General features: G+C 55.5%; 1 protein-coding gene across 8 annotated transcripts; it reads left to right on the forward strand.

The window, feature by feature from the left end:
• On the forward strand, positions 1–26,264 carry LOC105471882 (WD repeat domain 5). Of its 8 annotated transcripts, none has more exons than XM_011724685.2 (14): positions 1–451; positions 4,957–5,095; positions 5,743–5,851; positions 6,524–6,597; positions 6,958–7,047; positions 7,343–7,432; positions 7,650–7,733; positions 14,291–14,346; positions 18,319–18,365; positions 20,820–20,895; positions 21,691–21,724; positions 22,042–22,116; positions 22,845–22,932; positions 24,245–26,264. In XM_011724685.2, the coding sequence occupies exons 2-14, from the start codon at positions 5,015–5,017 to the stop codon at positions 24,343–24,345; spliced, it is 1,005 nt and encodes a 334-aa protein (XP_011722987.1). In that variant the 5' UTR covers positions 1–451; positions 4,957–5,014; the 3' UTR covers positions 24,346–26,264. The 8 variants fall into 8 exon arrangements, with proteins under 8 accessions (XP_011722987.1, XP_070934670.1, XP_011722986.1 ...); XM_071078569.1 differs by having other exon boundaries at positions 433–451; positions 4,974–5,095; XM_011724684.2 differs by lacking the exon at positions 1–451 and adding an exon at positions 663–810 and having other exon boundaries at positions 4,974–5,095.

Raw genomic sequence — 26,264 nt, forward strand, 5'->3', positions numbered from 1 at the left:
AGTGACTCCAGCGCGGCTCTGCCAGTCCGCGGGGCTGGCGGGGAGCAGGTTCGTGCACCGCGGGCTCTGCATGCAGAGGCGGGAAGCGCCCGCAGCCCGGCAGCCGGCCCCGCGGGAAGGCGCAGCCCGGGCTTCCGAACCCTGTGAACGAACGCGCAGGTTCCTGGTCTTCCAAATGGGCAGGAGTCGTCCTACCCGCCTGGGGTGGGAGGCCACATGGGGGCACTGCGCCCGGGAGCGGTCCCGGGTGTTTTCCAAATGCCCACTGCTGCTCTCATCCGTACCAGCGATGATCAAGAAGGGGCCTGGTCGCCCGGGGAGGTGCCCCGGTCCGACTTGACTCCGGGGACAACGCCGGGCGACGCCATCTGCGCAGGTCCCGGAGGGCCGCTTGTGTCTGTGTGCAGGGCGTGCTGTCTGTGGAAACGCGAGGGCACACTAGCACTTTCCTGTATGTATCATTATACTTCAATTTTTAGGAAGTACATTAGGAGGGCCTGCACCAGCCAAATTCGGGGATTAAAGCTTTTAAGCGGGAAGCACGCGCCCCGTGCTGTCCCTTTAAAGCGTTGGGCCGGCCCGAGGCATTCTGGCCGCTGCCGCTGCCCGTAGCGCTCCTCCGAGAGGCCGGCTTTGTGAGCTCGCCCCGCCTCCCGGACACCGCCCCCCTCCCCTCGCGCACGCGCACTGCGCCCCCGCCGCCTGGCGCCCGCCCGAGCTGCCGCCTCGTCGAGCTGAGTCCGCGCTCCCGCCCAGGCGGCGGCCGACGCGACGCCCCGAGCGCCCGGCCCCGCCGCCGCGGCCCGGCAGGTAAGCGGGTAGCCGCCCGGCCCGGGGAGAGCAAGGCGGGCAGCGGGGCGGCGCCAGGAGCCGCCAAACCACCCCCGGCCGCCGCACGTGTTCCCCGCCGGGCCTCGGGCCAGGCCCAGCCCCGGGCGCTGCTCCAGCTGCAGCGGCCCCGCCCGGGACCCCCGCCCTGGCCCCTCGGTGGACGGCTGCGCGCGTAGGTCCCTCCACCCCGTCCGCCCCCACTCGCGCCCCCACCTCCGCTTCCCCGGCGGGCCACTGACAAGGCCAGAGCGCCGGCACTGGGGCCTCTTTCCCGCAGGCGGCGTACCGGCCTCACATCGCCCCTCTTCCTCCTCTGCCCCTTCAAGGAAGGACCCCAGACCCACCAAGCCACTCAGTCCCTGGACGTGGTGCGCTTCCCCTCCTCGTAGAAACGCCCCCAGCCCGCTCCCGCCGCTCACCCCAACCCGAGGCAGCCAGGCTGCAGTTCGCTAGGTGGGGTCCTGGGGTGCGGGTCCTCGGTCCTAAACGGGGGGCCCACCGTGCCTCCTCGCGCGGGGCCGCAGACCTGTCCTGGCCGATCTGCGAGAGCCATTTTGAGCGGTTACGTTCCGGGACCAAACTGAGGTCGGCCTGTTATTTATCGCTAACGACACTCCCTGCTGTCTCGCTTGCAAGTTTCCACTCACCCAGGTCCGTTTACCCATCTCTTCAAATGCTAGTTTAATCTGTGACCTGGGCAGGTGCTGTGCTAGCCGGTGGGGAATACAGGTAAGCGAAGGACCCAGGCGGAAGCCTGTCCAGGATCTCAGAGAGGTAGAGCCGGGTTCCCACCTGTGTTGGGCTGGCCACCTGGCTGGTGTTGAAGATGCAGATTAATTCTTGTCTTTGCACACAGTGTGCTCTCCTGACTGCACGCCGCAGGCAGGTTCCTGGGCTGGATCTCAGGGACTGAGGCACTCAGGCATCAGCCTGTGGCATGCAGTCCAGGAGGCCATACTGAGATTTGGTTGCTGGGCTTCAGGTGGTCAGGCTTACCTGGATGAAAAGCAGTGGCTGCTAGGTGGAGTCAGGCAGCAGCTGGTCTAGAGGTCACCTCCTCATCACCGTGCCTGTAACCTCGGTCCCCCCCCCTTTCCTCAGTATCAAGTCTCCAACCTTCCTGTTCCCTCAAAATGATTGTTCCACAGAGAAACCTGGTTGGTCATGAAAATGCCAAGCCTTGGCCCAGCGCGGTGGCTCACGCCTGTAGTCCTAGCACTTTGGGAGGCTGAGGCGGGCGGATTTTCTGAGGTCAGGAGTTCGAGATCAGCCTGGGCAACATGGCGAAACCCTGTCTCTACTAAAAATACAAAAAAGTAGCAGGGTGTAGTGGTACGCACCTGTAATTCCAGCTACACAGGAGGCTGAGGCACAAGAATTACTTGAACCCGGAAAGTGGAGGTTGTAGTGAGCCGATATCGTTCCGCTGGACTCTTTGGACTCTGTCTTAAAAAAAAAAAAAAAAAAAAAAAAAAAAAAAAAAAAAAAAAAAGGCCGGGCGCGGTGGCTCAAGCCTGTAATCCCAGCACTTTGGGAGGCCGAGGCGGGCGGATCACAAGGTCAGGAGATCGAGACCACAGTGAAACCCCGTCTCTACTAAAAATACAAAAAATTAGCCGGGCGCGGTGGCGGGCGCCTGTAGTCCCAGCTACTCAGGAGGCTGAGGCAGGAGAATGGCAGGAACCCGGGAGGCGGAGCTTGCAGTGAGCTGAGATCGCGCCACTGCACTCCAGCCTGGGCAACAGCGTGAGACTCCGTCTCAAAAAAAAAAAAAAAAAAAAAAAAAAAAAATGCCAAGCCTAGATGCCACTACTGAGGTAGAAACTTGGTAGGTGTGTTGGGTCAAGAAATTGCATCTCTCCCCCTACCACCACCACTACGGAATTTTTCACTCTTTGGCCCAGGCTGGAGTGCAGTGGTGCAATCTTGGTTCACTGCTATCTCTGCCTTCCAATTTCAAGCGATTCTTCTGCCTCAGCCTTCCCAAGTAGCTGGGATTACAGGGACCCACCACCACACCGGCTAATTTTTGTATTTTTAGTTGGGACGGGGTTTCTCCATGTTGGCCAGGCTGGTCTTTATCTCCTGGCCTCAGGATCTGCCTGCCTCCTGCCTTGGCCTCCCAAAGTGCTGAGATTACAGGCGTCAGTCACCACACCCTGCCACTGTATTCTTTTTTTTTTGAGACGGAGTCTCGCTCTGTCACCCAGGCTGGAGTGCAGTGGCCGGATCTCAGCTCACTGCAAGCTCCGCCTCCCGGGTTTACACCATTCTCCGGCCTCAGCCTCCCGAGTAGCTGGGACTACAGGCGCCCGCCACCTCGCCCGGCTAGTTTTTTGTATTTCTTAATAGAGACGGGGTTTCACCGTGTTAGCCAGGATGGTCTCAATCTCCTGACCTCATGATCCGCCCGACTCGGCCTCCCAAAGTGCTGGGATTACAGGCTTGAGCCACCGCGCCCGGCCCACTGTATTCTTAAGAGTCAGGTTAAGGTTGTTTTGTTTGTTTCTTTTAAATGTTAATGGTTTTTGAGCCCAAAGGGTTGGGCAGGTTGGGCTTGAGCTGGGAGGGGCTGGGCACCTTTTTTGTAAGACCGCCTACCTGTTGTTCCTCACGTGAGGGTGTTTCCAGGTGTCTACCCTCACCTAGGTGAGTTGATGCTGACGGGAGCTGCTCGGCCCTCTGAGCTGCCTGTTTCACCTTCTGTTCCTCTGGTGTTTCACTTGGGTAGGGCATGGCCACACTTCACTCAGCTTTTGCCCTGGCCTCGCTGTCTCACGCTAGGACCTTTGCAGTGGACTTTGCAGCTTTTTGCTTGGATTTCCTTAGTTCCTCTCTCTCCTTGTATTTGTCCAGCATGCCAAGGAAAAGGCAGCAGTTGGGTTAAACTGGCATGGCCAGGTTGCACTGATGACAAGCACCACGTAGCTGGCATTTACTGAGGACAGGTTTTGTACTGGCACTTCGTCCCCTGGGCAGTGCTACAGGGCCTGCCCCTCCCCTCCCCCACTCTTGTACAGTACTCGGCAGGGAATCTTTGCTGCAGGTGAAATGGAGCGGTGGCCACACCTGTTCTCTGCAAAGTGGGTGTTGTAATTTCTCTGCCTTCCTCTTGGATGAAGACTTTGAGACGTGCTTTTTGATGCCTTCCATTTCGCGTTAGTGTTACAAGCAGCCTGTGCAAGATTTCAGTTGAAAGCTCCAAGCTAGAATTTCCAGTGTGTAAACTCATTAGATGGATGGTAGCGCTAGCTTCCAGGATTCCGATGGCCAGTGGTATTTGCAAGCGTGTCTCAGTGGCTTTCCCTTTTAATAACGCCGTCCCTCCTTTCTGAGTAACCTGTTGTGCTTTTATGAGATGTATTCAAGTAATGAATCTATTCCCGTGGTAGAGGAAACTAGCTGCTTACTGTACAGATTTGGGGTCATTTTCACTGTCAAGGTGAAACCCATTGAACTGCAGTCTTTTTTCGTTCCCCTGCAGTGTGAGTCTTGCTCGTAGAATATCGTTGGCGGACTTGCGGCTGCTTTTTCAGAAGGCAGGACGTGGAAGTTCCAGCAGGCAGAGCATGCACGCGCCTGCAGCCTGTGCATGGAGGCGCTGGAGCCCACCCATGAGGCGTAGACCACTGGGTGCCTGCGCCTGTGTTTTCAAACATGTCTGTGAACGTGATTGCATCACTTGGGGTGCATTTTAGGATTTGGATGTGCTGCCAAACTTCTACACTCTGAAGCTCAGTCATCTGCCATTTGGCGTGTTAGCTTTCTGTCAGGAAACCCTTTGCCGTTCCTTTTTTAATGTGTCCAGGACTCTGAAGAAAATTGCATTTTGTTTGCACAAACTGCTGCATTCCTGCAGACTTCTGGATGACAAAATAAGAAGCGCCCTTGAGGGTGAGGTGTTTCAGTATGATTACAAAAGGGGTGAGCACAGGGGTGTCAGCGGAGCAGCTGGAAAGTATTAGCAACGACTTAGGGTCATTAATAGGGTCCTCGATTTGGAATGGTTTGTTTGCTGCAGGGCTCAATATGGTACTCAAATGTTTTTCTTTTCATCCTTTTTCCTGGAAATCAATTTTTAAAAATATGGTTTGTTTCTTGGCTTCCTGTTCTGCATCTCAGCAGACTACCTCTGTCACCAGGTCCCTCCGTCCACGTTCCTTGTGCGGCCAGCGTCAGAGCCATGGCAACGGAGGAGAAGAAGCCCGAGACCGAGGCTGCCAGAGCACAGCCAACCCCTTCGTCATCCGCCACTCAGAGCAAGGTGCGTGCCCAGGGGCTCCTTGGGCGCCTTCCGGGGGCAAATATGCTTAGAGATTCTTGGAAACATTTCAAGCTCATAAGCCTTGTCTTCCCTACTCAGTTAAATATCACTGCTAATTTTGATTTACTGACCACATACCTAATGAGTGCTTGTTACCTGCTGTGCCAGGAATCCCCAGTCTGTCACCTGGAGGAGGCTGCGATCCTGAGGCACAGGCAGATCTGCAAGCCCTCCTGTAGACCTTTAGCAAAGGGAGCAGGGCCTCGGGTGTGTGTGGGGTGGGGGCAGTGGGACGCTGGACCAAGGCTGGAGCTGGTGGGGGCCTCCTGTGTTGTAGCAGGATCAGAGGTGGGCTTGAGGTGGGGTGATACATTGAGGGGGCCTCAGATGTTTCTGGCTCGGCTGGTGCTGTTGGTACTGAGTTTGGGGACTACAGAAGAGGTCTTGTGGGGAAGTAGTGGGCTCAGATTCAGATGTGTTCCACTTGAAAGGTGACGTCCACATAGGGATTGGTAGAAGGCACTGGGCATGTGGATTTGGAGCTCTAAAGATCTGAGCTGAAATTAAATGGTGGAGTCACAATCCAAACTGGTCACGAGTGGAACGCACAGTGGTGGTAACTTTTCGCTAACTGGTCTCTCCCGCAGCCTACACCCGTGAAGCCAAACTATGCTCTAAAGTTCACCCTTGCTGGCCACACCAAAGCAGTGTCCTCTGTGAAATTCAGCCCGAATGGAGAGTGGCTGGCAAGTTCATGTACGTAGCACTGAGGTCCTTAGCTGCTGGGAAAGGCGGTCTGAGCTGCAGACAACAAACCGGCTGGGGGTGGCTGGCTTCCTCACCTGCCGCTGGGGGGCTGTAGCAGGTGGGCGTGTCTCCTCCTAGAACTGTGACCTTAGTGCCGATTGAAATTGGCCCGTGGGGGCTGGGCGTGGTGGCTCACACCTGTAATCTCAGCCCTTTGGGAGGCTGAGGCGGGTGGATCACAGGGTCAGGAGTTTGAGAGCAGCCTGGCCAATATGGTAAAACCCCGTCTCTACTAAAAATACAAAAAAAAAATTAGCCAGGCATGGTGGCACATGCCTGTAGTCCCAGCTTTTGGGAGGCTGAGGCAGGAGAATCACTTGAACCCGGAAGGTGGAGGTTGCGGTGAGCCGACATCATGCCACTCCACTCCAGCCTGGGTGACAGAGCGAGACTCCGTCTCAAAAAAACGAAAAAAGAAATAGAAGAAGTTGCCCGTGGGCCCTTGGAGGGAGGGGAAGGGGACTGGTCCTCTCGGGGATGTGGCTGTGCGGAATGGGTTCTGAGCCATGTGGTTCATGCTGATCATCTGGGGCTCATGTGGGAAAAGCCCAGACTTTGGATTCTGGATGACTGGACAACTGTGTCTTGCTCTTAGCCTCAGATCCTTTTGTTTTCTTTCAGCCGCTGATAAACTCATTAAAATTTGGGGCGCGTATGATGGGAAGTTTGAGAAAACCATATCTGGCCACAAGCTGGTAGGTTTCAGCCCCGTGCGGTAATGTTGACTGTTGAACAGGGTGGCTCCTAGTGATCAAGGGGTCAGGGCTGCTTCGAGAGCTGTGGGTTCAGGTTTAAATTTCCACGTTGTTTTTTTAGAGTTATTTGCATCTTGAACTTTTAACGCAAATACATTTGACTTCCCACGGAGGAGTGTCTGTGAGGCTGGCAGAGCTGCGGAAAGCCTGCTGTTTTCCTCCAGGGCCGCGTGTCTTTTGTAAGGTTAAGGCTAGTGAGAAGATTTCCTGAGGGCAATGGGGATGTTTGGGATTTTGACCTTTTGCTAACCGGTCCTACTTTGTCCTGGCAAGTTACTGACCCTGTTTTTTCTCCCCAAGGGAATATCCGACGTAGCCTGGTCGTCAGATTCTAACCTTCTTGTTTCCGCCTCAGATGACAAAACCTTGAAGATATGGGACGTGAGCTCGGTAAGCAACACTCAGCGCTCCTCTCCGGGGGAGACCGGCAGCGGGGCACGGGGCGGGTGGTGGGGACTGGGTTGACTGCTCGGTAAGCAGCACTCAGTGCTCCTCTCCGGGGAAGACTGGCTGCAGGGGCACGGGGCGGGGGCGGGTGGGGGAGGTCGAGTTGACTTCGGGGAACAGCCAGTTGCTGGCGGGGCATCAGGCATGCTCTGAGCTGTCAGGCATTGATGAATGTGATCCGACACTTATGTTTGGGGAAATAAGCCCTGGAGTAATACTACTAATACTCTTGTTTTAGGGGAAGTGTTTGAAAACCCTGAAGGGACACAGTAATTATGTCTTTTGCTGTAACTTCAATCCCCAGTCCAACCTTATTGTCTCAGGATCCGTGAGTGTGGCCGGGGTGTCTTCCCTGGGGGAGGTGGTGTTGGATGTTGGGAAGGCTGTTGACCTTGCTTGTAGCCACTGTGGAGAAGGCAGGTGGGGCCCGAGTCCTTTCTGTGCTGTTTGTGGGGAGGATGGACTGGTGGCAGGTCTTGGGTTCCGGGGAGGTTTGCTCCTTCTCCTTCCTGTAGAATCACTGTCATTTCTTCTTTTGTGTTCAGTTTGATGAAAGTGTGAGGATATGGGATGTGAAAACAGGGAAGTGCCTCAAGACTTTGCCAGCTCACTCGGATCCAGTCTCGGCCGTAAGTCCTGCTGACACAGACGGGGTGGTGTCCGGCACTACGTGCCTCTGATGCTGGATGTGGCCAGCTGTCTCCCCGAGGGGCGTAAGCCTGGACGTTGCCTGTGCCTATCTGATTCCTGCTGTCATGCCACAGTCTAGAGCAGTCAGGTTGGAGGCTGGGACCTGAGAGATGAGTCCTGTGTGCAGTAGAGGGATGGCAAGGGGGTGGTGAGGTGTCAGTGGGGTGCCCTGTGGTGAGCACCAAGGGGCCTTTCGTGCAGGCTGGATGGGGGGTGGGCAGTGGCCACAGGCGTTCAGAGGGTGGTGTACCCTGAACTGATGCATGGGACAGGAAGGGCGGCCAGGCTGAGAAGGGTGCTGGGAGTGGGAGTGTAGGTGAAGTGTGAGTTTTGAGTGGAGTTAGCTCTGGGCGGGGATGGCCCAGTCCTGGTGGGAACAGTTGGAAGCTGGAGCTCTCTGGAGAACAGGCTTTGCAAAGGAACACATCCTGCCATTCTGCTGTTGCTGTGCCACTGTGCACAACAAATGACCGAGAAGCCGAGCATGGTGGCTCACGCCTGTAATCTTAGCACTTTAGGAGGCCGAGGTGGGTGGATCACTTGAGGTCAGAAGTTTGAGACCAGCCCGACCAACATGGTGAAACCCCGTCTCTACTAAAACTATGAAAATTAGCTGGGCGTGGTAGTGAGCGCCTGTAATCCCAGCTCCTGGGGAGACTGAGGCAGGAGACTCGCTTGAACCTGGGAGGCAGAGGTTGCAGTGAGCCGAGATCGTGCCACTGCACTCCAGCCTGGGCAACAAGAGCGAAACTCCGTCTAAAAAGAAGAAAACAAGAACAAATGGCCGAGAGTTAAAGTGTATGCAGTATCACAAACCGCTCCATTTCAGAGTGGCCAGAAGGTTCTTCTGTTAACAAAGTGCATGAGGCAGTTTCTCGGCGAAGCCTGCCCTTCGTTGAGAAGCGGAAGGAAAGGTGTATACAGCGTTTGTGCCATGCTGCCCGCCAGTGTGGCATTCATTTTCTGTTGTCTTGGTGGTGAATGGGTTTAAGCATTTTTACCCTTGCAAGGCTTTGCCCGAGTGAGATGGCAGGCGAAGCCCTGGTACTGGCTGGATGGGTAGTGTGTCAGGCCAGGGCGGGGTGCGGTGTCTGAGCCCCGCACATAACCGGGCCACAAGGCCCTCGCAGGCCCAGTGTCACCGCTGCAGGGAGGCTGTTTGCTGTGGGAATGTCATCATGTGGCCCTGTGCTTGTGGCTGTGTGCTCGTGGGCCCAGCCCCTTGGTGCCAGTCCCCTGCCCTTCAGGGCACCTTGGGTCACAGTCAGCAGAACTGACTTTCAGACTGGGCTGACAAATGAACACTTGTGAAGTAACCTGAGAAAGGGGTTTGCTGGTGGCCTTTGAGTTGGAAGAAAGAATTCCATGAGCATCCTAGAGGCCAAAGATAGTGCAGGTGGGACTCGCAGGTGATAGGCAGGATTTTATTTTATTTTATTTTATTCTTTTGAGACAGAGTCTCGCTCTGCCGCCCAGGCTGGAGTGCAGTGGCGTGATCTTGGCTCACTGCAAGCTCCGCCTCCCGGGTTCACGCCATTCTCCTGCCTCAGCCTCCTGAGTAGCTGGGACTACAGGCGCCCGCCACCGCGCCCGGCTAGTTTTTTTGTATTTTTTAGTAGAGACGGGGTTTCACCGTGTCAGCCAGGATGGTATAGGCAGGATTTTAAAAGTCTTTTTCCTCCAAAAGTAGTTTGCTCATAAAAAGACAAAAACAAAAACAGGTTGGGTGCCATGGCTCCCACCTGTAATTCCAGCACTTTGGGTGGCTGAGGCAGGAGGATCCCGTGAGACCAGGGGTTTGAGACCAGCCTGGACAACAGAGTGAGACCCTGTCTCTATACAAAAAGCAAAAAATTAGCCAGACGTGGTGGTGTGCACGTGTGGTCCCAGCTACTTGGGAGGACAGGGTGGGAGGATTGCTTGGGCTCAGGAGTTTGAGGCTCTGGTGAGCAAGATGGTACCACTGCACTCCAGCCTGGGTGACAGAGTGGGACCCCATGTCTTAAAAAAAAAAAAAAAAAAAACTACAAAGGTGAGCAAATGTAGGAAGTAGAAAATGAATTCCCTGAGTCACCCCTGGGGTCAGCTGCTGGGAGGTGGAGTCGGTCCCTCTGTGGTCTTCTACTTTGCTGTTTTAGGTGCGTCTTTTCCAGCGTAGCTCACTGCTGTCCTTTAAGTAACTGGTACTGCACCACAGCTGCTGCTCTGTAGCCGTCTCCACTGCAGAGAGGTTTGTGGGGGCTTTGTTTTTTCTTTTTTTTTTTTTTTGAGATGGAGTCTCACTCTGTTGCCCAGGCTGGAGTGCAGTGGTGCGATCTTGGCTCACCGCAACCTCTGCCTCCTGGGTTCAAGTGATTCTCCTGCCTCAGCCTCCTGAATAGCTGGGATTACAGGTGCCCACTACCACGACTGACTAATTTTTTTTTTATTTTTATTTTTTTTTTATTTTTTATTTTTTTGAGACGGAGTCTCGCTCTGTCGCCCGGGCTGGAGTGCAGTGGCCGGATCTCAGCTCACTGCAAGCTCCGCCTCCCGGGTTTACGCCATTCTCCTGCCTCAGCCTCCCAAGTAACTGGGACTACAGGCGCCCACCATCTCGCCCGGCTAGTTTTTTGTATTTTTTAGTAGAGACGGGGTTTCACCGTGTTCGCCAGGATGGTCTCGATCTCCTGACCTCGTGATCCACCTGTCTCGGCCTCTCAAAGTGCTGGGATTACAGGCTTGAGCCACCGCGCCCAGCAATTTTTGTATTTTTAGTAGAGACAGGGTTTCACCATGTTGGCCAGGCTGGTCTCGATCTGACCTCAAGTGATCCACCCGCCTGGTCCTCCCAAAGTGCTAGGATTACAGGCGGGAGCCACCGTGTCTGTCCTGGGGCACCTTTGATGTCTGCGCACATCTATACTCTTGGACTGCTGGTGTGGGCCTGCTGTGTGAGCAGGGACTGTGCCAGTCCTCTCAGTGGGTGCTTATGTGTAATTCTCACTTGAACAAAAAGGAGTGCAGCGAATATCCTGTTTGCATCTGTGGCAGTTTGTGAAGGATGACTTTGGAGGGGAAATGCAGTAGTCAGGATATGTGTTTAGCTTTTTGACAGGTACATTTTGGAGCTTTAGAGACTTTGAGGCACGTGGCCCCCTGCTTACTGCCTCCCATCCCTGTCCCATCTCTGGCCAGGGTTTGCCCTCTCTGGCCAGGGCTCCTCAGCTGAGGGCCGCTGCCAACCGCCGTCAGCCACAGCCCTCGCTCCCTCGTTGCACCTGGGACCTGTGTTTTTCCTGCCCTGGAGCTTCTGCTACTGCTTGTCTGCCCAGGTGGACTCCACAGAGCCCTTGGAGTGCTCCTTGGCTAGGGGCCTTGCCATCCCCTGCTGGGTTCTGGCTGATTTCCTTATCTATTTCCTTTTTGTTTTAATACTTATTTTTTTATTTATTGAGACGGAGTCTCGCTCTATTGCCCAGGCTGGAGTGCAGTGGCGCGATCTCGGCTCACTGCAAGCTCCGCCTCCCGGGTTCACGCCATTCTCCTGCCTCAGCCTCCCGAGTAGCTGGGACTACAGGCGCCCCCCACCGCGCCTGGCTAATTTTTTTTGTAGTTTTTATAGAGACAGGGTGTCACTGTGTTAGCCGGGATGGTCTTGATCTCCTGACCTCGTGATTTGCCCGCCTCGGCCTCCCTAAGTGCTGGGTCTTTTTTTTTTTTTTCTTTTTGGGCACGGGGTCTCACTCTGTTGCCCAGGCTGGAGTGCAGTGGCGTGATCTTGGCTCACTGCCTCCTCCACCTCCTGGGTTCAAGTGATTCTCCTGCCTCAGCTCCCCTGAGTAGCTGGTACTACAGGTTCATGCCACGCCTGGTTAAGTTTTGTATTTTTTTGTAGAGCCAGAGTTTCACCATGTTGGCCAGGCTGGTCTCGAACTCCTGGCCTCAAGTGTTCCACCCACCTCGATTTCCCAAAGTGCTGGGATTACAGGCGTGAGCCACCGTGTCCGGCCTCTCTTATCTACTTCCTAGCACTGAACTCTTCTGGCAGCCTTCTGCTAGAATGCAGGGGATGGGCTGTATTGCCCCTTGCACCTGAATGTGGATGGAATGGCAGAGCTGGGCCATGTTTGCCAGTGGGTAGTATTGGAATGTGGTTAAGAAGCTGAACAAAGCAAAGCATGGAGTTGGCCTTGTGAGTTTTGGGGACTTGTTTTGTCTTATTACCATCCATCGTAATGGTCTCAAGAAAAGACTTTTTTTTATTTTTTATTTTTTATTTTTTTTGAGACGGAGTCTCGCTCTATTACCCAGGCTGGACTGCAGTGGCCGGATCTCAGCTCACTGCAACCTCCGCCTCCCGGGTTTACACCATTCTCCTGCCTCAGCCTCCCGAAGAAAAGACTTTTTTTGCACATTAAAGGCAGGGACGAATGTGGTTAGATGGATCCCTGTGAGTTAGAAAAGTACTTTGAGAGGCTGCCAGCCAGATGGTTATGATTAGGCACCTGGCACCGTGAGAGCACCCTGTCAGAGCGGAAACAGGTACTCACCCCTCTCGGTCTGCTGGAGAACATCTAGGGCCGCAGCACCCAGCATGCCCAGCATGGAGGCTGCCAGCCGCATGATGGCCCAGAGCTCAGGCCTGTGTGAGGTACCTGCAGATTTCAGAGACCTGGCACAAAAAAAAAGTGTCTTGTAATAACTTTGTGTTGATTGCGTTGAAATAATATTTTAGATACATTGGGTTACACGTTATCAAAGTAATTTCACTTGTCTTTTTTTTTTTTTTTTTTTTGAGACGGAGTCTCGCTCTGTCGCCCAGGCTGGAGTGCAGTGGCCGGATCTCAGCTCACTGCAAGCTCCGCCTCCCAGGTTTACGCCATTCTCCTGCCTCAGCCTCCCGAGTAGCTGGGACTACAGGCACCCGCCACCTCGCCTGGCTAGATTATTTTTGTATTTTTTTTAGTAGAGACGGGGTTTCACCGTGTTAGCCAGGATGGTCTCCATCTCCTGACCTCGTGATCCGCCCATCTCGGCCTCCCAAAGTGCTGGGATTACAGGCGTGAGCCACTGCGCCCGGCCCACTTGTCTTTTAAGCTTTTCTAATGTAGCTTCTAGAACAATTACAATGACACATGTGGCTGGCAGGCTCTCGCAGAGTCTGGCCTAGTGCTTCTCCGGGCGTGCAGCAGCAGGCAGCATGCCCCCGGGACCTGTTCGAAATTTACGTTCTTGGACTCTCCCACCTGGACTGGTCAAATCCGAAGCCCTGGGGATGGGGCCTTGCAGTCTGCCGTAGCAACTCACAGGTGCCTTTGATACGTGTGGATTTGCCTCTGGGGACACATGGCAATGTCTGGAGACATTTTTGGTTGTCACAACTATAGGCATCTAGTGAGCAAAAGAAAAGGTTGCCACTGCACAGAGGCAGCACCACCCCTTCCCCCCTGGAAGAGTCTGGTTTAAAATGTCAATAGTGCCAAGGCTGGGAAACTCCAGTCTGGACAGTAGAAGCAGACAACCTCAGTCCCATACCCAAATCATTAAACCATGGCTTCCTTGTGTGACTTGACTTCACCCAGGAAATGTATCAGCACCGATAGCCTGAGACAATGCAGTTTCCAAAGGTGCTGTTTGCTTGTGAGAAGGCTTATCCTTGGCTGGGTGCAGTGGCTCATGCCTGTACTCCTAGCACTTTAGAAGACCAAGGTGGGAGGATCATGTGAGCTCAGGAGTTCAAGACCAGTCTGGGCAAGATAGGGAGACCCTGTTTCTCTTATTAAGAAAAGAAAAAAAGGGCCGGGCGCGGTGGCTCACGCCTGTAATCCCAGCACATTGGGAGGCTGAGGCGGGCGGATCACGAGGTCAGGAGATCGAGACCATCCTGGCTAACACGGTGAAACCCCATCTCTACTAAAAATGCAAAAAATTAGCCGGGCGTGGCGGCGGGCGCCTGTAGTCCCAGCTACTTGGGAGGCTAAGGCAGGAGAATGGCGTGAACTCGGGAGGCAGAGCTTGCAGTGAGCCGAGATCACGCCACTGCACTCCAGCCTGGGTGACTGAGTGAGACTCTGTATAAAAAAAAAAAAAAAAGAAAAAAAAAAAAAGAGGTGGGCGCGGTGGCTCACGCCTGTAATCCCAGCAGTTTGGGAGGCCGAGGCGGGTGGATCACTTGAGGTCAAGAGTTCAAGACCAGGCTGGCCAACATGATAAAACCCAGTCTCTACTAAAAAAAAAAAAAATACAAAAATTAGCTGGGCGTGGTGGCGTGTGCCTGTAATCCCAGCTACTCAGGAGGCTGAGGCACGGGAATCACTTGAACCCGGGAGGCGGAGGTTGCAGTGAGCTGAGATCGTGCTCCAGCCTGGGTGACAGAGGGAGACTCTGAAAACAAACAAAAAAAGATACCTCAATTTTTGTTTTTGTTTTTTTTTTCTCGCAATCAGGTAAGAAGCAGTCGTGTCCATGACTTGAAAGTAAGTTTTTGTCTCTTCTCCCTCTCCTTAATTCTTAGGTTCATTTTAATCGTGATGGATCCTTGATAGTTTCAAGTAGCTATGATGGTCTCTGGTAAGTGAAAATATTTTACTTCATTAAGCAATGAGTACTTTACTAAGGGCCAGCCCTTGCACCGTTCCTGCATCTGGGGGTACAGCAGTGACGACAGACCCAAGTCCTTAACTTCCGAAGCTTCTCTGCTGGCCACACTGCAGACGTGTTCACAGATACGCAGTGCAGTTTCGGGGTTGGCAGCACAGGTGGCAAGGCGGCGTGCCTGGGAAGATGCCCTTGCTGTTAGGGTGGGTCAGGGAGGGCCTCCTCCATCAGACTTCAGCTCCGTGTAGACGCTGACGTGTGCTGTTCACACACTCGTGGAAAATGGGTGTTTGGACCCCTTGAGGTGAAAGCTGTGCTGCTTTGGGGGGATGTTGAGTGTGCCACCATGCCCGTGAGGACGCGTCACCATGCCGGGCAGGCGAGCCCGAGCAGATGGCAGTGTGGAGAAGGGCAGGAGGAAGAGTGACGGTCTCCTGCGGAAAGCCCACCTAGGTCTCAGCAGACGTTTGTAGTGCTGGGACTTGGTAATCTGTGTCCAGCACTCCTCGGGAGACACAAGGGCAGTGGAGAAGTAGAGTTAACTCAGCGAAATGTCTGATGGGAGCGAGTGCGGGGAGTGGAGTGTTTGGGTTGTGTTTTGGGTGTGGGGCGGACAGCATCATAACTTGTTCAGATTGGTCTCTAGGGAGGAGGGGGACAGGGGCAGCCACCGGCGGAATTGAAGATCTTACTAGGACTTCCTGCAGGGAGCCCTCAGGTGGACACGCACACTTGAAATCTCTTTCCTGGTCTGACTCCCCAGTGACTGTTGGCATGGGGATCCCCGGGGGTCACAGTCTGTAGTCGCCAGGCATGACCCCCCGTCGGTTTTGAGTAGACGGGTGTGGTGGGAGAGGGTCGTAGTCGAGTTGCACCCGACCACCGGCCCGGCCTCCCATGGGCTCTGCAGCACACACTTCCGGGCCATCGCCTCGCGAGGTTCAAGATGCAGTTGCAGCACTGTGATGGCATTTGGGGCTGAGGTCACTGGAAAGTGCTGTGGCAAAAATGAGGTCATCTGGAGCCCAACATTGGCCAGTAGTGTCCACGGTTAAAGCCATTGTTTACACTTGACCATTTACCAGCTTATTATAAAGGATACAATTCAGGAACAGCCAGAGGGAAGGGGTGCACAGGGTGAGCTATGGGGGAGCGTGGCGCTGCCAGGGCCTCTGGTGCCACCATCCTGGCACCTCTGTGTGTGTGTCACCAACAGAAGTGAGCACGGGACAGTCTCAGAATTACTCATGGACCTGGCTCTAAGAACTTTCTAAAGAAATCAGAAAAAGTACACCAAGGAAATGAGGAGGGAAATGGAAAACAAATGAGACCATTGATGATATAAGGTGTGTTCTTCGATGAGGCTGGTAATGAAAACTTTTTAAGCCCCATAATGGGAAAAGCAAAATAAGCAAGATTTTAACTAGGAAGTGGGTGGAAGCACTGCAGGGGGAGGAAGCGGTAGTCAGAAGACTCTCATCCAGGCTGAGCAGTGCCTCGGCTCCAGCAGTGAGCTCGCTACAGCTCCTAAAGGGGCCCCGGGCATGGCACCTCGAGGGACCAGTCACCGCTGAAGAGACTGGAAAAGGGGATCGAAGGCCTAAAGAGAACATCATTCCCTGTGACTTTATACCTGAATCCAGTTAAATAGCAGACAGACCACAGACGGGAGGGAGCTCCCTGGTTCATTTTCTTGGATTTAGCATGACCTTGCTACCTGAGCCTTGATTGCTGGTCCCAGAGGAAAACCACAGAGGGCAACTCACTGGTGAATGTTGATGCCAGGATTCCAGGGGAAGTAGCAGCCTCCTGAGCCTACCGTGCACAGAAAGGAATTCCCACAGCCAAGTAATGCAACATTATTGAATAATGAAAGGATTATCACGGAAACATCAGGACAAGTAATTCAACATTCGTTATTGGATAATGAAAGGATTATCAAGTAAACATCAGGAAACCTATGATCTAATTCTGCCGGCAGATTAAAGGCGTTAAATGTCCCTGTGATTAATCAGTAGAGGTCAGAAAGGCGCCTGATTGATAATACCCAGCAGCCAACCCTTCGGCGAGATGGAGCAGTATTGTTGACTACTTACTGGTAACTAATAATTTTCACGTGTGGTGACACGCTAAAACTATTTCTGTGAAAATCCGAAGTGGGACAGGTGTGAATGTTTCCCGTGTTACTCAGCACTGTTAGGAGTTTCTAGTTAGTGTAAGAAAATGAAAAAAAAGTCCTATGAAAGTTGAAGAGAGATATACATCTTTGTAGATATGTTTGCGTGTTTTCAAATACTTAAATGCCACCAACACTGCTTTTCAAATACCCATTTAACCCTGTGACGTGGGTACTGTCAGCCTTGCTTTTCAGCCAGGGACACGTACCACGGTCTCTCAGTTGGTCAGCGCAGGACCCAGACCCCGTGTCAGCTCTGGAGTCTGGGCCTGGAACCCCCAGCCCCGCTGGCTGTGTGGTGTGATCTCGCGTTTAGTGCCATCAGTGCTTGAAAATTGACTGTTTTTCTCTTTACTAGGAATTGCCAGCTAGAAGAAGGGAAAAATGTTTCCATTTTAACTGTGACAAAAATGCTAAGATGTTTAGGAATGTGGCTAGCAAGAAGGAGCAGGACCTATGCAGGAAATGAGAAACGGAACTGAAAGGACACACGGGGGTGAGGTCTTGAGGGTTAGGAGATGAGGCGGCTCCGGAGAGGCCCTGCTGCAGTGATTGCGGAGCGAGAGGATGTGAATTTAAGATCCATGGGGCAGCAGGATGGAGCTGTTGCTGAGAGAATTGAGAAGATGCAGAGATGGGAGGAGAGTTGCTGCTTCTGGGTTTTAAAACCCTGGGTGAAGTGACTGAGGTCCAGTGTGGTCTCGTCCCTGGATTATCGAAGTGTGGGCAGAACAGGAGGTGGGTGTGCAGAGCACAGAGCTCCCGGGGCTTTCCCAGAGGCGGCTTCTCCATGGTGAGAGATGGGAGGGGCCGTGCATGGCGGCCATAGGGGTCTCATGCTTGGGAATGGCTTGTCCACGTCTGCCCTGAGCCTGTGCTCTGCTGCTGGCATCTGTGCAGTAGAATTGTGGGTGCTAACACAGTGGGCTCTGCTTACAGAATGCGTCTGTATTGGCGGAAATCACAGAAACCCCGAAATTGGAATAATGTAAATGCCTGGCTCATCCCTTCTGGGAGTAGTCCAGAAGACTGCTTACGATACTCTTACATTTTTATTTTGAAAGAAGCCCTCTCATTCCTTGTATGTGTTTGCGTGAGCGTGGGCAGATGCCTGCGAGAAGCACTGGGCTGCCGCTGTCCCTCTCCTTGGCCAGGGAGAGTGGAGAGAGCAACAGGCTTGCCCCTCTGTGTTGGGGGTAAACCACAGCTTATGTAGGAGAGATCCAGGGGTACCCCACACATGGTCTGCGCGTGTGTAGCGTGTGTGGACCGTTGATGTTTGTATGGACAGTGTTTAGTCTTTGTCCCTAGAATACAAGAGAATGACTATTAAACGGGTGAAGCACAACTTTTAAAAAAAAGATAGGAAAGGCTGAGTGGGGTGGCTCACGCCTGTAATCCCAGCACTTTGGGAGGCCGAGGCGGGTGGATCACGAGGTCAGGAGATCGAGACCATCCTGGCTGACATGGTGACACCCCATCTCTATTAAGAATACAAAAAAATTAGCCTGGCATGGTGGCAGGCGCCTGTAGTCCCAGCTACTTGGGAGGCTGAGGCAGGAGAATCGTGTGAACCCAGGAGGCGGAGCTTGCACGTGAGCCAAGATTGTTCCACTGCACTCCAGCCTGGATGACAGAGCGAAACTCTGTCTCAAAAAAAAAAAAGTCGGGGGAAGCATGCTAGTCCTAAAACTTAGATCTGATTCCCAGCAGCCTGCGTGAGGTCGTAACTTGTCTGCTTACACTTTTTTGTTCTCTTTGCTTTGAAGTCGCATCTGGGACACCGCCTCAGGCCAGTGCCTGAAGACGCTCATCGGTGAGTGTGGCTCTTTGCATGGAGGCTGGGTCTGGGGAGGGCCTCCCCTGCTGGGTCCCTGCCCCTGTTCTTCACCAGCTCCTCCTTCCTTCTCTGTCCTGGGTCTGCCCCTGTAGGAGGAGCCTTCCTCCTTGTCCGACCGTTCTGCCAGCTTCTCCTGATCACCCGCTGGCTCTGTTGCTCCTTCTGGTGAAGTTTTCCTGCCGTGGCCTTTCTTCTCTTGGGCCAGTTTGGGGCTCCTCGGCCTGTGCTGTCGGGCCTCACTCGGTCCTCTGCTCACTAGCGTCCTCTGGGCACCCCCATCGCCTCCTGGCTTCGGGCCCCTGCTGTCGCGCCAGCCTCTTGGATCATTCCTTGAGTAGACAGGCTGAGCACCTGCCTATCTGCTGGGGGTGCTGCCGAGGTGGATGGAGGTGCGCTGGGGGCGTGGAGAACAGGCCCGAGGTCTTCACGCCTCGGCAGGAGGAGAGGAAGGAGGGTCATGGCGTGGCCTGGGTGGGAAGGCCAGGTGCCGGGCAGGGTGCGGCCTGAGGGTCTGTGGCGGCCCGGGGTTCGCAGCCGCCCCGTGCAGAGCCTGCAGAAAGGAGCGGAAGCGCTTTCATCTGGGGAGTGTAAAGAAGCCTAGGTTAGACGTGCGGGATGGGGCACACCTTAAAGAGGGAGCTGGGGGTGGACCCCCTGTGTGGGGAGGCACCCCGTTTGCGCTCTTCTTCCCCCTAGTCTGTCGTAGCCTGCTGGCCCAGCTGACACCAAGCCCCACAGACTGGGAGGCTTTCAGTGGGAGGAATGTGTTCCCCGCAGTCCAGGAGGCTGCAGTCAGGATCGAGGAGGCCTCTTGGCTTATAGGTGCTGCCTTACCCTGGCTTCACACTGGTGTCCCTGGTGCCTCCGTGTGTCCAACTGTCCTCTCGTAAGGACACCACCCGGGGCCTCATTTTCACTCTGTTGCCTCTTCGAAGGCCTCGTCTCCAGTACGCTCACCTCTGAGACTCTGGAGGCCTGGGCTTCAGCATGAGTCTCCTTGCCACAGCAGTCTATGTAGCTTCCTGCCTTGTGGGGCCAGCCTTTTGCCATGCATCCCTCCTGAGCGAGATCACACCGTCCTTGGTGTCCCCTGAACGGGCCACCTGTGCTCAGCTGTGTGTGCCACTGTCGTGTGAGCGCACGTAACCCTCACGGCCACCTGCGAGGAGGGATGGTGTTCTCACCCTGCGGAGAGGCCCATTCCCTAGCCCAAAGCTCCACAGCAAGCAGGTGCAGGGACCGGGATTCCAGCCTGGGCACAGGTGGTTTTGGGCGCCCCTGAGCCCAGGGTGGGGACAGAGGGGTCGCTGCGTAGCAGTTTTTCCGTCGGCAGCTCCTCAGGTCTAGTGAGTTAGGCCTTTCGGACTTCACTGAGACAGGTCGGCTGATGGTTCCTTCTCCGTGAGCTCTGCCCAGGCAGCCTGGGTTAGGCATGCAGACACATTTGCCCTTAGCTGTGTTAGGGGAGCCTGGCCCCCGGCCCTCACGGTGGCCTCGGCCTGCCTGGCCGTGTGATGTGGGGTGCCCCTGAGGGAGGGTCTGCGTGGCCTCACAGAGTCTCCCGTGCCTTTTCAGTGTGTGTGACCGGGCTGAGGGAGCGGAGACGCCAGGTGCCTGGCGAGGCCAGGCGTCCCCGTGGTGGTAATGCCAAGGGCCGCGTCCTTCCCGGTGCTCGGGACACACCAGCGCGTGCACATGCTCGTTGGTGGTGGGGGGGGGGGGTCCCTGATGGGGCCTGGGGTGGGAACTGCACCAGGATACACCTTCCTTGAGATTCCCCCCTCCTCACTCGGGCGAGGGGAAACGCCTTCCTCCGGTTGTGAGGGTTGTGGGGTTGTCACGTCCTGAAAACTCTGACCTGTACATGGACAGCTTCTGGGAGCCTTGACTCTTTCAGCTGTGTGAGAAAAAGTGGCTCTACTCTGCCCCCAGGGCTGCAGGGTCCAGCTGATAGGCCTGGGCCTTAGCTGTGGGTGTGACAACAAGCAGATGGGTTGTGTGGGCGCGAATGCCCCTTGCGTCGATAAATTCTTAAAAGGAGAATTTCCAAGGTGACTTCCCCAGCTCTTTTTGCTGCTGGTGGAGTCGTCCCTCCGTTGAGTTGGGCATTCGCCAACCTCATCCCTCCCCTGTGAGGCAGGTGATTCCTGAGAATGGCCACTGCCCGGTGCCCGAGGAGGCCTGTATTCCTAAAGTCCTGGTGTCAAGGGGCCCCCGGGGCCATGGGCTTGAGGTGTCAAGAACCTGCTCACGGCTGGTGTGCGTGGCTAGGCCACCCTTCGGGGCACCAAGGGGTGGTGGTGCTGGCACTGGTGGTGGTGGCCGACCTCACTCAGATGTCGCACGTGGGGGACGGGGAGCGGGTCCCACCTCCTGTCCCTGCCCAGCTGTCAGCGCCCGCCCCGTGTCACCTGTCTGTTTTCATTGCAGATGACGACAACCCCCCAGTGTCTTTCGTGAAGTTCTCCCCGAACGGCAAATACATCCTGGCCGCCACGCTGGACAAGTGAGTGCTGTGCGGGACCATGGGGGCGGGCGTGTGGCCTCCCCAGCCAGAGACACCTGCTCGCCAGCCTGAGCCTTCGGAGAGCGTGTCGTGGGCTTGGCACGGGACCCAGGCTCCTGCTGGAGCTTTGGCTTCTGGGCAGTGGCCTGTTAGGTCAGAGGGCAGGCCCCTGCCCATCCCTTCCCGAGGCTGAACCTCAGGTCCGACTAAAGGAGGATTTAGGGTCGGTTTTCTGGTTGAGTGACTGTGGCCGGGGCAGGCCTAGCCATCCCGCATGAAGGAGTAGGTGGTCCGGGGTCCTCCAAGGCCCTTTCTGGTTCTGACCTCTGAGGACCTTGGTTTTACCTCTCACAAAGCCGCTGCCCTCCCGGACTGTTCTCTAAGCTCCAGCTTTCCCACACATGCAGCCTCAGCCCTGTGGGTCCAAGTCTGGGCCCCGATCCTCTGAGGGCTGTGTGATTGGGTGGTAAAACCTGTTCTGGATGTTTCCAGAACCGAGAGGACTTCCTCACCCTTTTGAGGATGACCTGAGTCAGGGACGATAACACCCGTCAGCTTCCTGTTAAAGTCTCTCTTGGAACTGCAAATACTTGCGGCTCTCACACTGTGGCTCCCCAACGCCAAGTCACTGGACTCTGAGCCTGAGGGGCCCTCACCCTGACGGGGAAGGGGGTTGCATCCCCGCTGGCTTTTGCACCTGGCGCTGATGGTGGCCGTGACGTAGTGGCTGCAGAGTTGGGCGTGGGGACAGGACGCCCCCGGCCATGCCGCCTCACGCCTCTCTCTGTCTTGCAGCACTCTGAAGCTCTGGGACTACAGCAAGGGCAAGGTGAGCTCCCGCAGGCTCGGGCCCCCGTTGTGCGCCGTCCCTGGGTCATGGCCTCTGGTGGGGACAGAGTGGCCCCGCTGATGACAAAGGAGAGGAGCTCAGAGAACCATTTCCACGGGTTTGGTGCAGATTCCTGAAAAACCTGGGTATTCGTAGGGTGGCAGTCTGCAAGTTAAATCTTCGATTGTGTGGGTTTTGTACTTGTACTTTTCAGAAGTAAGTGTAGTCAGTGGTGAAACGCCTTGCTTAGAACGTAGAATTATACAAAATCAAGGGGATCCATGACTCTGTGACCAGCCTGTCCCCTCCTGTTTCAGTGCCTGAAGACGTACACTGGCCACAAGAATGAGAAATACTGCATATTTGCTAATTTCTCTGTTACTGGCGGGAAGGTGAGTCTTATGACCTTGAAGCGTCTCACGCGTTCCCAGCTTACTCTCCCGAGAGGTCACACCTGTTACAGGTTGCTTTACACTCAGACACTTTTCTGTGCCCACACAATGAATTTCCATTTCAACCAAAGTGCGCTGCGCCAAGTACCGGGGACACTTTGTCCCGTCTGTTTCTAGGTCCAGCTCCTTAATGGAGGCAGGCAGCCTGTTGCCGGGCTCTGCTGGCAGTGCTTGGCCGATGCCTTCCGAGGGGGTTGGGACCCCACAGGTGGAGCTCTGCGGCTCAGGGTGTCCCTGGGTGGGTGCGCTGGCTCCGAGGCTGTCCACCCGCCCCAGCAGGGAGGGGAGTGTTTTCCCGCCCACCCACACTGGTCTCGATGCTGCTTAGACCGGGGTGACTCTCGGGCAGCATGTGTATGACACACAGACTCAGGAAAGGGGGACCTGAGAAGCATCTTCCAGCCTGGAAGCCTCTCCTGGGGCAGGCAGGTGCCTGGCTTCTTTGAGCGAGGCCCGTGCTGGGGTAGAGCAGGCGGGGCTGTCCGCACTGGGGGAGGAAGCCTCAGGCCTGGCTGGAGGGCAGGCACGGCTTTTTGGTTGAGTTCAGCCAGGCAGCCACCAGCGGGGTGGGCGTGGGGCGGGGCATAACTGGAGATTCTGCCCCTTCCACATACACGAGCGCTGACCTGCTTTTCCTTGCCCTGTTTTCCCTGCTTGTTGTTACTTAGTGGATTGTGTCTGGCTCAGAGGATAACCTTGTTTACATCTGGAACCTTCAGACGAAAGAGATTGTACAGAAACTACAAGGCCACACAGGTGAGGGCCTGTGCTCCCGCAGCCACGGCTGCCTGTTGATATGAGGACAGTTCCTGTAGGTGAAGCGTGGTCTGCCCGTAGGGTGCCGTCGTCTTCCCCTTCCCTCCTCAGCCCTCCGCTGGCCCCATTGAGGAGCCGCTGCTAAGAGCTCTTGCCCAAGGCATGGAGCTGGTCACTGTGCTGCCGACTCGGACCCAGGGCTCCTGTCTTGAACCCTGTTTCTTCCTGTTCTGCCGGGTATTCTGGTCCGGAAGGTGTGTGTGGCTGTGGGACTTCAGGTGGGTGTAGCGTGTCCCACTTCACGGCGAGCTCCGTTTCCTGGGCCGGGGACAGTGAGGTCATCGCTGCCCCATCCTGGAGGCTCTGGCTCCTTTCGATTACCTGTTCCCTCTCCCAGAGAGACCCCTGCTGCATGCAGGCCTAGTGGGCTCCACAGCGGTGCTGGTTCCCAAGCGACCTGGGGTTGCCCCTCCCTGGGTCCTGGCTGCCCTCTGCAGCCACCACTGCTTCCTCACCCTCTGGCCCTGCATTTCCATGTCTCATGGGGCCAATGAGAGCATGGGGGGGCAAGCCCTTGTGGAAACTGGGGGAGGTGCTGCTTCTCCCTCTGCTCGAGCAGCTTCACCCAGCCTGGGGTCAGCACTCACGTTCCACGGCGGGCCTGGGCCTTCCTCCGGGTCCTCACCGGTGTTCTGGGGTTTCTTTGGTTTATGTAGAAGTTGTAAACTGTGATTTGATGTGGCCGACCTTGCACCAGCCTGTTAGATCTGACCGCCCTGCTCGGGTGGTGGACTTGTCCTCGCTGTGACAGAGCCAGCCCTGTGGAGCGCTCTGAGGCTCAGCATTGGTGGGAGGTGGCGGGAGTGGGCAGCTCAGGGTCCGAGTAAAAGAGGGACATTGTCGATAAAGGACTGAGGACCGTGAGGGGTCTGACTGGGGTCCTTGTGCGCGCTGGCCTCTGAGCCAGTGCTGCCGCCACGCTCCTCCCTGTGGGTGCCGAGCCCTGCTGCTAGTAGGGGCATGCGGGGCTCCTGGTCTGCAGGCAGGGCTGACACTCCCTGTGGCCTCCTGCCCCTGCCCCCCAACCGGCTGTGTCGCCCTGGTACCAGCTGCTGTCCCCTCGCTCCCCTCCCCTGGGCTCCCTGTGTCGAGGGTGGGCAGCAGCTGCTTGTCCTGAGACCTACCGGGTGGTGTGCAGGAGCTACCAGCGTTTCTGGGGAGAGGTGGAGCTCAGTCTGGGATGGCGCCCAGGGCACAGGGATGGCGCCCAGGGCACAGGGATGGCTGTTTCTGACTGCGTCTTTGTTTTCAGATGTTGTGATCTCAACAGCCTGTCACCCAACAGAAAACATCATCGCCTCTGCTGCGCTAGAAAATGACAAAACAATTAAACTGTGGAAGAGTGACTGCTAAGTCCCTTTGCGCCTGCCCGCGAGGGACTGTCGGGACGTTGACCCGGATTGGCAAGAAACATGGTGTCTTGGAGGTGGTCCCCAGGGTCTGCGCCTGGGGGTCAGGACAGGGCCTGATTCGAGCCTCCTCTTTGAAGATGATTTGGCCGAGCGGAAGGTGTGGACCACCGGAAAGTTCTAAAAGTTGCTGGTGACATTTCTTGCCAATTCTAACACTGTCTAGGGAAGAGTTCCTAGTCTCTTGTGTTCAAACAGAGTCAACAGAAATTTTTAATTTTTTATTACAAAAGGGTGAAGTTCAATTTAACATGTGTTGTGTTTTTTCAGTAAACGTTCTGTATCTTTTTGATATTCCATGACCCAGTGCACGCCGTCACCGCCACCGTGGCCCCGCCAGCTGGCCTCCCCTTTGGCCTCGGGCCCTGACTCCTCCGTTCCCGCCAGTAGCCGTTGCTAGTGTGTTTTTGTCTTTCTGGAAAGCAGCGTTGTGTGGTTGTTTTCCGTGTAAAGGGCCGTTTGTGTCTCCGGAGCTTGTGGTCCACACGTCGACGGCACAGTCATTGCGCACGACGCTCCTGTTTGTCTCAGTGTCCCTGCAACAAGCAGCACCACAGACTGTAATAAAAGGTGGGGTTTTGTGAATGGTTGTGGCAAGTGAGTCCTTGTGAAGCTCGTCTCCATGTGGCTTTCTTGGAGAAAGGCTCCCATGGGGCAAGAGGGCGGAAGGTTTCTTCGGAAAGGTGGTGCTGAGGCTGGCTGCGCCTGCTCTCTGAAGCCGCCTTCCTCTCTAGGTTCACTGTTCAGTGTTGCTGGGGGAGGAGCGGGGGTGGGGAGGTTCTTAGTTGCGAAGGAGCCAAGCTCCTGATGGGCTCCCGTTGGGATGTGGAGGATGCCTGTGGCATGGGAACGCTCCCTGAGCCCTTCACTCCAGGTCAGATGCCAGTGGGACTGATGCGCCCTATGAGGGCTGCAGGGCCAGCGCTGCCCTTCGGCATCCTCGAGGGGTTGGGTGCTAAGCGCAAGCCTCACTGTCCTTGCCGGAACCCTCACTCGCGCGCCCACCCCTCTGTGCTCCTGGCGGTGCGGCTTCCTGGTGCTCACCTGCACAGCAGTTTACAGTGGAGGCCAAGCTGGCACCTCTGGGGAGCGAGGCTGAAACCTGAGCTCCGTGGAGACCGTTGTGGTGAGGGCTGCCACACAGGGCGGAGCAGGGTGGCCGAGAGCACGGGCGCCTGGGTCTGTCCCACGGGGCAGCGCTTTGGGGTGGTGTAGGCTGTGATGCTCTGGGAAGCCCGCTTGGGTCCTGGGTCTACAGAGGGCCCTGGCCCCGGAGCCCAGCCAACTCTTCCTCTCTCAGGGCCTGGAGTCCTGGGGGAGCCCAGCCGGCTCTGCCTCTCAGGGCCTGGAGTCCTGGGTGAATCCTGCAGGTTTTTGGTTGCACTGGCCCAGGGAGGAAGCGGGGGTTGTCAGGTGGGCTCTCCTGGGGGTCCTGCAGTGGCAGAGGTGAGGAGGGGATTATCCGAGGCATCTGGAGATGTATGTCCTGTGGTTTCCCTTGCCCGTCTGTTTCTGATGAGGTGTACGGATGAGTGACCTGTGCTAAGAAGTGAGTTACCACAGTGAAAATGGGTTGGTTTTTGTCTTCGACGCTCAGGGTCTGGGCGCCTCACATTTGCAGTCTGTTGTGACAGACACGGGGAGCTCCGTGTGCCAGCCTGCGGCTGCCCTGCTGTGGGGGTCCTGGGGGCGGCGAGCCTCCTTCAGTCTTGTTCTGGGGAGGATGGCCCACTCCGGGGAGGGGGTGTGCTGTGCTGAGCGCTGTATCCCTGAATATAGTTTATTTTTTCTACATTTGAATTCTGTTGTAGATTTATGTAAAAATACATTCTTTTTGAAAATAAAAATTTTCATGTCTTCTAA

This window comes from Macaca nemestrina, chromosome 14 (assembly GCF_043159975.1).
Source record: "Macaca nemestrina isolate mMacNem1 chromosome 14, mMacNem.hap1, whole genome shotgun sequence".
Classification (NCBI taxonomy): Eukaryota; Metazoa; Chordata; class Mammalia; order Primates; family Cercopithecidae; genus Macaca; species Macaca nemestrina.

Bases quoted from the DNA above. Each gene is read 5' to 3' on its own strand.
- LOC105471882 (XM_011724685.2), top strand. From the start codon at position 5,015: ATGGCAACGGAGGAGAAGAAGCCCGAGACCGAGGCTGCCAGAGCACAG. The intron at 14,347-18,318 runs GTAAGTGAAAAT...TTTGCTTTGAAG, and splicing joins AGTAGCTATGATGGTCTCTG to TCGCATCTGGGACACCGCCT. The intron at 20,896-21,690 runs GTGAGTGCTGTG...TCTGTCTTGCAG, and splicing joins CTGGCCGCCACGCTGGACAA to CACTCTGAAGCTCTGGGACT.